The sequence below is a fragment of the Mobula hypostoma genome, chromosome 22 (assembly GCF_963921235.1).
Source record: "Mobula hypostoma chromosome 22, sMobHyp1.1, whole genome shotgun sequence".
In the NCBI taxonomy this organism is placed as follows: domain Eukaryota; kingdom Metazoa; phylum Chordata; class Chondrichthyes; order Myliobatiformes; family Myliobatidae; genus Mobula; species Mobula hypostoma.
Window position 1 is genome coordinate 40,518,360 of NC_086118.1, and position 13,895 is coordinate 40,532,254.

Below are 13,895 nucleotides of genomic sequence, written 5' to 3' on the forward strand. Positions count from 1 at the left end.
CCACTTACCCCAGCAAACACCTTCTGATTAACCTGTGAGAGTGATACACCACGTACCATCAAAGAATAAAACAAACTCAATCTCATGTAGTTTGTGTTATGCCTACAAAAAGCAAGTGTATGCAGTCCAGTCCATCATGGGTAAAGCCCTCCCCACCACTCAGCCCATCTACAAGGAGCGGTTGTGAAAAAAAAAGCAGCATCTGTCATCAAGGAACCCACCATCCAGGCCATGCTTTCTTCCCGCTGCTGTCATCAGGAAGGTGGTACAGGAACCTCAGGACCCACAGCCCCAGTTTCAGTAACAGTTATTACCCCTCAACCATCAGGTTCCTGAACCAGGTATCTTCACTCAGCCCAACACTGAACTGTTTCTATAACCTATGGACTTACTTTCAAGGACTCATGTTCTCAATAGTTATTGTTTATTTATTTATTATTATTTAGCTTGTTTTTTTTTTCTTTTTGTATTTGTATGGTTTGCTGTCTTTTGCAAGGTTGTTTGTCCATCTAGTTGTGGTTGACTCTATTGTGTTTCTATATATTTACTGTGATTGCCCGCAAGAACATAAATCTCCGGATGGTATATGGTGAAATATAGGTACTTTGATGATAAATTTACTTTGAACTTTGCAAGGCTTAATTTGCTGGTGTTGTAAAGTAAACCAATTAAAAATATGAAGTAAAATATTTTCAATGTATTAAATGCAAACCTGCCCTAGTGAATAATAGTGCATTAGCACAATAAAGTAATTAGAGACAATGGATATTGCAACACTTTATTACTATTGCTACTATATTATTTGGTGAACATTACAATTTTGTGCAACTTCATTCACAATTAAAAAACCTTGACCACCACACTGAGCAGCTTGCTTGGCTGAGAGGGGGCATCGCCTGAGTTGACTAATTGCTATTTTTATAAGATGTTTAGGATATATTCAGAACAAAATACATGCTGGATGAGTTTTTTTTTAAAGTAAATGCTATATTATAAAACTTTTAAAAATAACTTTAAATATCCATACTAAAGAAAGGTATTTTTTTTCAATGTGGTAATGCTAATCTTGATTAGTTTAGCAATGTTCTCTACTATGTAACACACCCATTCTGGCTCCAGTAGAATAACTAAAGCTGGTGACAGACATAGAGATAAATTCATTGGAATTTTGTTTTGCTCTTTTCCCCCAAACAAAACATGAAATGCAGAATATTATTATTACTCCAATTCATGCATACCAATTTCATGCTCTTCATTCTTCAAATCGTGCTGTTTATAATCTCTATCTTCACTCACGATATTAATCGTGTTTTTCAGTCTCACAACTTCTTCGTCTTTTCACTCTGGCTTCCTCGGCATGAATATATCTACCAAAACCAAAACAAATCCTTAATTTCTATTAGGGTACGGGAGAGTGTGTTATGAGTAAGCTGTAGCACATGCACAGTGGACAGCTGTGGCACGAGCTGGGCTTTGGCTCATGCTAATTATTAGTGGTCACGATTGTTATCATTATTAATTATCAACACCAGAACCCAAGTTAATTAAAATGTGAAAAATCATTACTGGTGAAATTTTCCTCAGTCCCATTTTTCACATATTAGCTATCAAAATTCTGCAGTACAGTTTTGTTAAGTATCAAATAGAAGTTTGACACCAACATGCCAATCAACAAAAAATGTTAGCAGAACTTCAAACTTCCATTATTTGTGCTTTTATTAATTGTTGCACAGCTCCCAATTACACAATAAATATTGATGCAGTTTGTGGACTGGAAGTACAAAGGCAGAAACATGCCAACTGAAGTATTCCATATCAGGAACCTTGGTGTTCAATGTCCAAGGATCCCTGAAGGTGACAGCATAGGTAGATAAGGTGGTTAAGAAAGTATACTGCCATGTGCCTTCATTAACCTTCCTAGCTCACAGAAAACCTTCTCGTGATTTGTGCACTTACAGAAAAAGCACAAAGAATGGTTGTGAAGATAAACATACAAGTGCAGTTGGTCTCTCAAAGAAAGTGGCTGGCATTCTCACTCCACATCCATTGTGTATTATCTTGCTATGGAATTAATCTACATATACTGTTTATTTTGTAATGCTTTAAAAGGAATCAACAATCACATCAAAATCCACAATTATTATTAAATATGAATAGTTTTCCCATGATGAGAGTAAAATACATGCTGTATAAAATAAATTGATTTTTTAACAAGATATCAAAAATCAACTCTGCACTTTTCCTAATGTGCTAAGTTTACACTACTGAAGCACTCCTGCTCTTGCATGTAAATACCGTGGGTAAAACAGAAACTGGGGAAAGCAAGTTACTATTTTTTCAGTTTCAATTCCCCAAAGATTTTCCATGATTAATAAGGCTCAAATCATGAGTATGACAGAACCTTCTCCAAATGATTGGATAGATTGGGCCACTGAAAATTGCCTCTAATCTATAGAAAGGTAGAATTTGAAGGAACAATGGAAATGTGGAGAAGATAAAGTGGATTAATGTAATTGAGTATTTTAAGGATAGTGTGTAAGACTAAAACTGTAGTAACTCTCTAGAAACTAAGAATCATCCAGATAAAGTATCCTGCTGGACTGGTTCCCACCTTAAGCATTCATTCCCCTCCAAAACTGCACGTTGGCTGCAATTTACATCCTTACAAAATGCACTTCAGCAACTCACAAAGGCTTCCAAACATGTGACTTCTAACAACAAAGGAAACAACGATTGGTGTATGGGATCACTATCGCTTGCAAATTCCCTTCAAGTTATTCACCATCTAGAATGGAAATCAATTAGTATTCTTTGCTTGGTTTAAATCCAGTTAAGTCCCTACTCAACACTTCTGCTAGAATATATTCACCATATGGACCGCAGTGGTTCAAGGAAGTGGCTCACTTCTGTATCCTAAGGACAATGAGAAATGAGGAACAAATGTTGGCCTCTAAACATCCCACTGGTTAGAAAAAAAAGTCTTCATCCTTTGCAATAGGAAGCTGTACATCTTTGGGAATGGAAGGGAAATGGAATACCAAGAGGAAACACATAGTCACAGGGAGAATGTTCAAAATCCTTCTGGCAACACAAGAGAGTAGGTTTGAACCCAAGTTACTGGAACTGTGAGTTTGAGCTGTGCTATAATTGGTCCTTTCTTACTTACTCATCTTGATGCCCTCATAATTTTATGTAACTCAGTTATTATCTCTCAGCCTCCTCCATTTGATAACAAAAAATTGATCTAAATCTTCCCTCTCACTAGAATTCATTGAATTCTCTGCATCCATTCTTGTGTAATCAAATCTATCCTGTGCTCAGAACTGTATGCAGGACTCAAAATGTGGCTGAACTGGATTTGCACAGAGCTCGCCAGAACACCCAGTTCTAATATTGTCCAATGTGTTGTTGTTTCTCCACAGGACCCAACAGCCTCCAATTTACTGCCAATTCCTGAGCCTTGTTGCATCACTCCAAATGCAGTTGTGACTGAATGAGTTTATGTTCTCGATTGAACCACAGCCCAGAAACTGAAAAAAAAAACTGTTCAATTGAGAGCCAGGTGGAAGAAAATTTACAGACGAGCTGCAGAAATTTGACAGACATTTTGTGTGCATTGAAACTATGGAATTTATATTTTATAAAGTAGTCAGTGTTATACTTCTGTGTGTTTCTTTGAAAATAAAGAATACTTTGTGAATACTGGCTATATTTTTTTTTACTGATTGAGGTTATAATTATTTTCCACAAGGAAATGATTTCTGTGTTTGCTGTCACTCTCAAGCGTCGATCAGACATCAATATTCTTTGATATAGTTGTGACAAGTGGCCAAATGCTTCAATAATAGCTGCCGCAGTTTCTCCAAGCCTCTGTTCAACCAACAGCATGTGACTGCCTATTGTATAGCAGCAATACCCCTTCACTCTCCTAAATAATTTCTCTGACACTTATGGTGTATTTTAAATGTCTTCCATCTGCAGCGTTCTGGAGATACTTCACAATGGTGAAGAAACCAAGGATATGATACTGGTGCACCATCTACTGAACATCAGAGTTATTAATAAAACATTTATTGCTTAGAACATTAAAATATTTGTTTACTACAATGAAGGTACAAATAACAGGAATTTAAGTTAAAAAACTATGGAAAGAGAAAAGCATAAACACAAAAGATTCTGCCAATACTGGAAATCTTGAGCCGCACACAAAAAATTCTGGAGGAACTCAGCAAGCCAGACAGCATCAATGAAGGGAATAAACAGTCAACATTTAGGACCAAGACCTCCATCAGAAGCAGAAAAGAATGGTTTATCAAGCAAAGTCCTACTTTTCCCCATTAATATTCATGTTCCTGCCATGATATTCCTGCCCTGTCACTCGGCTCCATAAAAAACATTCACTACAAATAGATGTTAAATGATTCTGATAATCTGTATGGTGCCATACTACAAGTAACAAAGAGGATTGTGTTCAAAGGGATCCCAGTTGAATCAATATTTGCACGTAGCTGGACAAAGTTGAAATGATTCAGTGTTAATTTAAGGGTAGAATTAGATTAACAGGCTGAAACAGGAAGTAATGTATTTCATCCGATTGACTCCAAATTTAAGCACAAAAAGTCTGATACTCACAAAACGTCAGATACTCAAAATCACTATTGGATCATCTATTGGACCACACATTCTGTGCACCAAACTATGATTAGATCTCCATATTGCACCACACAGGCCATCCAGAAGAGACTGGCCAATATTCAACAACAAGGCTGAACTCAGGGATTTAGATTGAAATAAAGGAAAACTTCTTTAAGGAACACTCACAAGGCAACCTTACTGTTGGCAGAGAAAAAAAACAGCTGAAAAACTTTTCAAATCTGTAGTTACCTTGGGGCCATGGAGTATACTAGGAACGTCTCTACCCAATAGACTGCAAATCTGACCTTGTCAGCTGCTGACCCTGTTCATCAACACAAACTGCTTTCACAAAGCCATTGAAAAGTGCTGATATTTAGCTATAAATTGATGGCATAGGCAGAATAGCCAGTAAAGGAAACTCATTAAGCATTTAAAAAATTTTCAGCTTATTTCCTTACTACATCTCTATAAATCAGTTTGTTCTGTGTTTTTGAATTAATGGTCAACAAGCGATCGAACCATGAAGTATGCGATATGGATAAAAACTCAAAATGACTTCAAAAATTGGGATAGAAAAAAAAAAGAAAAATGCAGCACAAGATTGAATTGCTTGAATGAGGAAATAGACACTAGAAAGTCCAGCCTTTAAGTGATCACTCATATATTTACCAGACATCCCACCTCTCCCGGAAGTCTCCCGCATATTGATAGCGGCTCGCTGATGCCCAGAAATTATATACAATATCCCAGAAATCAATTTTTTTTTGAGAGGGAGAGCGAGGGCGAGCATCCTGATTGGTCTCTCTTGAAGGTGATGTGTAAGAGAGCCCAAAGGGGATAATCATCAGTTTTAAGAGACGATCACAGAAAGGCATAAGCAGGCACTTCTACTGGGAGAATGACATGCCTAGAAATTGTTTGGCATCTATAAAGGCCTATAAACCAAGTGGTTTGTAAGCGAGTTTTTTTGTATAATAGCTGTACCTTATTGTAATTATGCACATAACAATAAAGTTGACTTCTTTGTGATGATCAATAAACCATCTGTTCAAGAGCCATTTGCTGGAAAATTTCAGCTGTGGGTACGGTGTAGAAAAGTGAATTCCTGAATGGACCTTACACTCAAGTTCTTCCGAGGGCTCACTCCACCATAAAAGAAAGGTAGGAGGGTTGGCTGTTGTGGGTTGGTTTGATTAGAAGTCAGTACATAATGACTAGAGGGTAATATTGGTGATGGTTGGCTGGGGAGAACTGATAACGGAGATATCAGTGAGTGGCTAGGAGGCTAGTAAGAAGGACAGGTATCTGGTTGAGGATTCAGGGTATGAGTTCTTAGTTCCCTCTTTTCAATTACATCTCTACTACTAATGTTTTAGCCTGTTTCCTATAAACTAGCAGGATCACATTGATAAACTTTGATTGTCAAACTTATTTAGTTATATAACCAAGTTCAAGCTCTAAGTACTAACAAGCAAGTTTTCTTCCTTGGTTTAAATCTCTAGTAATTACTGAAAGAGCTACCTGAATACCTGGAGATGGGATGAACAGTTATGCACAAAAGTTTCACTATTTGAAATATGCTTTTCCTTCTGATATTGAAAATAGTTGTCTCGTTAAAATTTAGAGCAGGGGTTCCCAACCTGCGGTCCACGGGCCCCTCAGTTAATGGTAGAGGTTCATGGCATACAAAAGGTTGGGTACCCCTGCTTTACAGAATGTTTATTTTTTTCCCCTCTTCTCTCAGTAACTACGCTGGGCATATTGCTATTGTGAGATTAAGTATAGTGCTGGCGGTGACTACTGGCTGATTTTCCCTCCCTCACAGTATTCTGCTGTACGTGAATACTGCAAACTGATATATAATCACAAGAGTTCCAAGATATCCATAGAAAAAGCAACAACTCCTACTTTAGTGATTCTGGCAACAGTTTTTGCTAATCTGTGCACATCCTCCATTGTCTGAAAACATATTGAAATCCAAAGACTAATGGTACTCTCAATACTGAGATTACATCCCTGATTGTAAGATGCATCAGTAAGCTTACAGGCAAAAAGTTTTTTTTTGTTATTCCATGCTATTATTATGCCTCACACTAAAAAAGGTATTAATGAGGAAAGTGTATCAATTTAAGCAAGATACTATATGAAACTTGGGTCCCATGTCGCAGAAATTTTGCATTCCTTAATGGCTTAATCCTAAGGACAGGTCATTTTCTCTGATGGATCAAGGTATGTTTGTTACTGGAGTACTGTCTTCGCAGTTCCAGATTAACACTTGCCCTGGTGAGTGACAAAGTGTTGGCTCAGGCTTTAGTTATTCTGTATGCTCACAGGAGGGAACTCAGTCTCATCATCCAGATGCAATGGTCCAGCAGCAAACTCGTGCTCCGGAATGATCTCACCATGCAGAGCACCACCTTCTTCAGAGTATCCTGAAGGAGAAGATTAAATATTGGTGTGGTCAGGTGACATGTATATTCACTTACAGCAAAGCCTGACAAAACACAGTCCAACTCCCCATACTGTAAAACTGAAGAAAACATGTAAATTAGCACAGATATTTTCTTGTTATTAAGACAACATACGTTTCTTTTCTCTTATTTTCTGAGATAATATGCAACAGGGCACTCACATCCTATTGTTTTATGTGACAACAGCTAATTTCCTTGGGAATGAAATTAGCTCACCATTATGAGAGTTTGGTTCCTAAGGTTGTCATAGCTGGGAGTGGTAGTGGGGATAAGCGCCCTCTGCCTATAAAGTGCTCCAAATGGTGTGCGTCTCTAACAGCCTCTGACAACCAAGTCCAACCCTTGGTCTTCATGTGTGGCTTAGCTACTAGGCCCAGCGGAACTGTTTCCACTGACAAGGGAAGGGGCAAAGGCGGACCACTGGTGCCTCAAAGCCAGTTGCTTCAAGCAGGCGGGGCTCATCAGCCTTGGACAGCAGCCCGCCTCAGAGAAGGAAAACGCTGATTTTAAACCTTCGCTGCCTTGTGGGGAAAGGCTTCAGGAGTAAACCCCGAGGAAGAAATCCGGAGCCAGGGTCCCTAAGACAGTTTGATGTTGTTTATGACTTCACTTTGTCAACCTCCGCGATGACACTGGTGCCAAGCTGTATCGGCGCTTGCCCTTCCCTTGGACTACATCAGTGACGTGGAGAGGGCAACAGCCAGTTCTTCAAATCTTCCCACCCAGGCTTGCGCCCTGGAGAGGACACAGTCCACCTGAAGCGCAAACCCATGAACCCCTGGGATTGACGGTGGCCTGCTATGAGAGTTCATTTATTAATAAGAGCAATAAATGCTGGAAATACTTAACAGATCAGGCAGCCTCCAAAGAAAGACAAGAAGAGGTAATGTACAGGTCAATGACCATTCATCAGTAATAGAAAACTTAAAAATTAAACAAGCCTTAAATAGCTGAGAAAGGCAGAGTTGGACAGAAGAGGATGCAGAACAAGAGACACTACATGACTTAAGTGGTTCATGATGTTGTTTTCGGGGTGATTAACTACAGCCTGTCTGTCTGGTGAGGTGTAAACAGAAAATGAATGAGAACTGAGAAGAAGATAAAAGAAACCTCTTCTAGAACTGAGAGATAGAAGACAGTTAAATATAATGACAATTTCTGATACAAACTCAAAGGACTGATTAACTGAAACCATTGAATTCAATGTTGAATCCTAAAAGCTGTAACATGCTAGAGTGCTTAAGGAAGTAGCCCAAGAAATAGTGGATGCATTAGTGATAATTTTTCAAAACTCGTTAGATTCTGGACTAGTTCCTGAGGATTGGAGGGTTGCTAATGTAACTCCACTTTTTAAAAAAGGAAGGAGAGAGAAACCGGGGAATTATAGACCGGTTAGTCTAACGTCGGTGGTGGGGAAACTGCTGGAGTCAGTTATCAAGGATGTGATAACAGCACATTTGGAAAGCGGTGAAATGATCGGACAAAGTCAGCATGGATTTGTGAAAGGAAAATCATGTCTGACGAATCTCATAGAATTTTTTGAGGATGTAACTAGTAGAGTGGATAGGGGAGAACCAGTGGATGTGGTATATTTGGATTTTCAAAAGGCTTTTGACAAGGTCCCACACAGGAGATTAGTGTGCAAACTTAAAGCACACGGTATTGGGGGTAAGGTATTGGTGTGGGTGGAGAATTGGTTAGCAGACAGGAAGCAAAGAGTGGGAATAAACGGGACCTTTTCAGAATGGCAGGCAGTGACTAGTGGGGTACCGCAAGGCTCAGTGCTGGGACCCCAGTTGTTTACAATATATATTAATGACTTGGATGAGGGAATTAAATACAGCATCTCCAAGTTTGCGGATGACACGAAGCTGGGTGGCAGTGTTAGCTGTGAGGAGGATGCTAAGAGGATGCAGGGTGACTTGGATAGGTTGAATGAGTGGGCAAATTCATGGCAGATGCAATTTAATGTGGATAAATGTGAAGTTATCCACTTTGGTGGCAAAAATAGGAAAACAGATTATTATCTGAATGGTGGCCGATTAGGAAAAGGGGAGGTGCAACGAGACCTGGGTGTCATTATACACCAGTCATTGAAAGTGGGCATGCAGGTACAGCAAGGCGGTGAAAAAGGCGAATGGTATGCTGGCATTTATAGCGAGAGGATTCGAGTACAGGAGCAGGGAGGTACTACTGCAGTTGTACAAGGCCTTGGTGAGACCACACCTGGAGTATTGTGTGCAGTTTTGGTCCCCTAATCTGAGGAAAGACATCCTTGCCATAGAGGGAGTACAAAGAAGGTTCACCAGATTGATTCCTGGGATGGCAGGACTTTCATATGAAGAAAGACTGGATGAACTGGGCTTGTACTCGTTGGAATTTAGAAGATTGAGGGGGGATCTGATTGAAACGTATAAGATCCTAAAGGGATTGGACAGGCTAGATGCAGGAAGATTGTTCCCAATGTTGGGGAAGTCCAGAACGAGGGGCCACAGTTTGAGGATAGAGGGGAAGCCTTTTAGGACCGAGATTAGGAAAAACTTCTTCACACAGAGAGTGGTGAATCTGTGGAATTCTCTGCCACAGGAAACAGTTGAGGTCAGTTCATTGGCTATATTTAAGAGGGAGTTAGATATGGCCCTTGTGGCTACGGGGATCAGGGGGTATGGAGGGAAGGCTGGGGCGGGGTTCTGAGTTGGAGGATCAGCCATGATCATAATAAATGGCAGAGCAGGCTCGAAGGGCCGAATGGCCTACTGCACCTATTTTCTATGTTTCTATGCTGATTCAGACAATCCGGATCCCTGAGATTAAACTTTGCTTCCTTGCAACAGCATAAAGGGTCAAAAGCACAAAATCTGAATCAGGTTTAGATCACTGATGTATGTCATGAAATTTGTTTTGTGTCAGTAGTATGGTGCAAAGCACAAAAATTACTATAAGTTACAATAATAAAAGAAATAAAATTGGATAGGTGGATGGATGGAGCAAAAGAGGAATAGCAAGGCAGTGTTCATAAACCATTCAGAAACCCAGTGGTGGAGGGGAAGAAGCTGATCCTAAAACATTGATTGTGGGCTTTTGCATCTCCTCTCTCACAGTAGTAATGACAAGAAGGCATATCCTGTATAGTGAAGATCCTTCATGATGGATGTTGTCATCTTGAGGATGGATGTTGCCTTTTGAAGATGACAAAGTGGGTGTAAATGGAGGTTTTAAATGACAGGTTCAAACAATGGAGGCGCTCTGCAGTGATCACCCGGTTTGTGTTTAATTTGGAGGAATCCTCGGCGCACAGCAAATGCAGTCACTGTATTGGGAAGACTGCTTCTGGAAGGAGTTAATGAGCTCCTGGGTGGTGGGAAGGGATGCGATTAAAAAGGCCGCGGGCTGCATCTCGCATTGTTCCATGCGAAGGTGATACAAGCCGGGGAAATGAATGGTAGTGTGGAGAGAAGAGTATACAAAGGCGCTATAGAACGAATAGACCCTTTGCAACAAAGAAATGAGAAGTGAGGATGCGTCTGTGGAGGAATGAAGTTGAAGGTGGCAGAAATTATAGGAGATAATCTGTGACATGTAAAGGCTGGTGGGGCAAAAGTGAGGACTGGAGGGTCCTATTCCTTCAGCTGGGCGGTCAAATAGGGGGAACAGCAGAAGTGGAGGGAGCAGATGGTGGTTGAGAGCCTTGTCAGTTAAGGTACTTTAATTCTCCTTCGTACTCCCACTCCGACCTCTCCGCCTTTGAGCTCATACCCTGTTCCAGTTTTGACTTGCATAAGCTTAAGGAACAGCACCCCATCTTCAAGACACTTCATAGCCCTCGGAACTCAGCACCAGTTTAAAATTCAAAATTCAAAGTAAATTTATTATACAAGGGGTGATTGAAAAGTTCGTGGCCTTAGGTAGAAGGACTCAATTGTAGAAAACCGAGCACATTTATTTTTCAACATGTACATGTACACACTTAGTCCAGCGGTTGTGGAGCACACGGATCCCTTCTTTGTAGAAGTGGTCCACAGCAGGGGTGATTGATAAGTTCGTGGCCTGAAGGAGATGAGTTATTATCCTCAAACTTTCTGCATTATCACTCAGAGCTGAACTGCACGTGCATGTAACGAGAGCATCTTGGACCTCCAGGTGGTGAACAGCAGGGGTGATTGATAAGTTCGTGGCCCAAGGTAGAAGGAGGTGGCTCTCATTAACAGGGACATTGAGGAGCAGGTAAGGAGACAGATTCTGCAAAGGTGTAATAAAAACAGGGTTGTTGCGGTGGGAAATTTTAATTTCCTATATCTTGATTAGCATCTCGCTAGAGTGAGGGGTTTAGATGGGGTGGAATCTGCCAGGTGTGTTCAAGAAGGTTTCTTGACACAATATGTAGATAAGCCTACAAGAGGAGAGGCTGTACTTGATCTGGTATTGGGAAATGAACCTGGTCAGGTGTCAGATCTCTCAGTGGCAGAGCATTTTGGAGATGGTGATCACAATTCTACCTCCTTTACAATAGCATTGGAGAAGGACAGGAACAGACAATTTAGGGAAATGTTTAATTGGAGTAAGGGGAAATATGAGGTTATCAGGCAGGAACTTGAAAACATAAATTGGAAACAGATGTTCACAGGGAAATGTACGGAAGAAATGTGACAAATATTCAGGGGATATTTGCGTGGGGTTCTGCATAGATACGTTCCAATGAGACAGGGAAAGAATGGTAGGGTACAGGATCTGTGGTGTACAAAGGCTGTTGTAAATCTAGTCAAGAAAAAAAGAAGAGCTTACAAAAGGTTCAAAAAGCTAGGTAATGATAGAGATCTAGGGGATTATAAGGCTAGCAGGGAGGAGCTTAAGAATAAAATTAGGAGAACCAGAAGTGGCCATGAGAAGGCTTTGGCAGATAGGATTAAGGAAAACCCCAAGGCATTCCACAAGTACGTGAAGAGCAAGAGGATAAGACGTAAGAGAATAGGCCCAATCAATTGTGATAATGGAAAAGTGTGTATGAAACAGGAGTAGATAGCAGACGTACTTAACTTCAGTACTTTGCTTCAGTATTCATTATGGAAAAGCATCTTGGCAATTGTCGGGATGACTTGCAGCAGACTGAAAAGCTTGAGCATGTAGATACTAAGGAAGAGGATGTGCTGGAGCTTTTGGAAAGCATCAAGTTGCATAAGTCACCAGGACTGGACGGGATGTACCCCAGGCCACTGTGGAAAGCAAGGGAGGAGATTGCTGAGCCTCTGGCAATTATCTTTGCATCATCAATGAGGATGGGAGAGGTTCCGGAGGATTGGAGGGTTGCAGATGTTGTTCCCTTATTCAAGAAAGGGAGTAGAGATAGCCCAGGAAATTATAGACCAGTGAGTATTACTTCACTGGTTACTTAAGTTGATGGAGAAGATCCTTTACAGGCAGGATTTATGAACATTTGGAGAGGCATAATATGATTAGGAACAGTCAGCATGGCTTTGTCAAAGGCAGGTCGTGTCTTACAAGGCTGACTGTATTTTTTGAGGATGTGACTAAACACATTGGTGAAGGTAGAGCCGTAGATGTAGTGTATATGGATTTCAGCAAGGCATTTGATAAGGTACCCCATGCGAGGCTTATTGGAAAGTAAGGAGACATGGGATCCAACGGAACATTGCTTTGTGGATACAGAACTGGCCTGCCCACAGCAGGCAAATAGTGGTTGTAGATGGATCATATTCTGCATGGAGGTCAGTGACCAGTGGAGTGCCTCAAGGATCTGTTCTGGGACCCTAACTCTTTGTGATTTTTATAAATGACCTGGATGAGAAAGTGGAGGGATTGGTTAGTAAATTTGCTGATGACAAAGGTTGGGGGTATTGTGGATAGTGTGGAGGGCTGTCAGAGGTTACAGCGGGTCATCGATAGAATGCAAAACTGGGCTGAGAAATGGCAGATGGAGTTCAACCCATATAAGTGTGAAGTGGTTCATTTTGGTAGGTGAAATATGATGGCAGAATATAGTATTAATGGTAAGACTCTTGGCAGTGTGGAGGATCAGAGGGATCTTGGGGTCCGAGTTCATAGGACGCTCAAAGCAGCTACGCAGGTTGACTCTGTGGTTAAGAAGGCATAAGTTGTATTGGCCTTCATCAATCGTGGAATTGAATTTAGGAGCCGAGAGGTAATGTTGCAGCTATATAGGACCCTGGTCAGACCCCACTTGGAGTACTGTGCTCAGTTCTGGTCGCCTCACTGCAGGAAGGATGTGGAAGCCATAGAAAGGGTGCAGAGGAGATTTACAAGGATGTTGCCTGGATTGGGAAGCATGCCTTATGAGAATAGGTTGAGTGAGCCCGGCCTTTTCTCCTTGGAGCGACAGAGGATGAGAGGTGACCTGATAGCTGTGTATAAGATGATGAGAGGCATTGATTGTGTGGATAGTCAGAGGCTTTTTCCCAGGGCTGAAATGGTTGCCACAAGAGGACACAGGTTTAAGGTGCTGGGGAGTAGGTACAGAGGAGATGTCAGGGGTAAGCTTTTTACCCAGAGAGTGGTGAGTGTATGGAATGGGCTGCTGGCAACAGTGGTGGAGGCGGATACGATAGGGTCTTTTAAGAGACTTTTGGATAGGTACATGGAGCTTCGAAAAATAGAGGGCTATGGGTAAGCCTAGTAATTTCTAAGGTAGGGACATGTTCGGCACAACTTTGTGGGCCAAAGGGCCTGTATTGTGCTGTAGGTTTTCTATGTTTCTATGATCCTGTGGATAGTCAAAGCTTTTTCCCAGGGCTGAAATGGCTATGTAACATGCAC

General features: G+C 41.0%; 1 protein-coding gene across 1 annotated transcript in view; it reads right to left on the reverse strand.

Moving 5' to 3' along the window:
• Positions 1–764: 764 nt before the first annotated feature.
• Positions 765–13,895, reverse strand: part of wipi1 (WD repeat domain, phosphoinositide interacting 1) — a 113,928-nt gene continuing 100,797 nt past the window's right edge. The window contains exons 12-13 of the mRNA XM_063074509.1: positions 6,967–7,067; positions 765–1,367 (exon numbers count right to left, since the gene is read on the reverse strand). Coding sequence (XP_062930579.1) covers positions 1,320–1,367; positions 6,967–7,067 — 149 coding nt within the window. The 3' untranslated portion in view covers positions 765–1,319. The remainder of the gene's footprint in view (positions 1,368–6,966; positions 7,068–13,895) is intronic.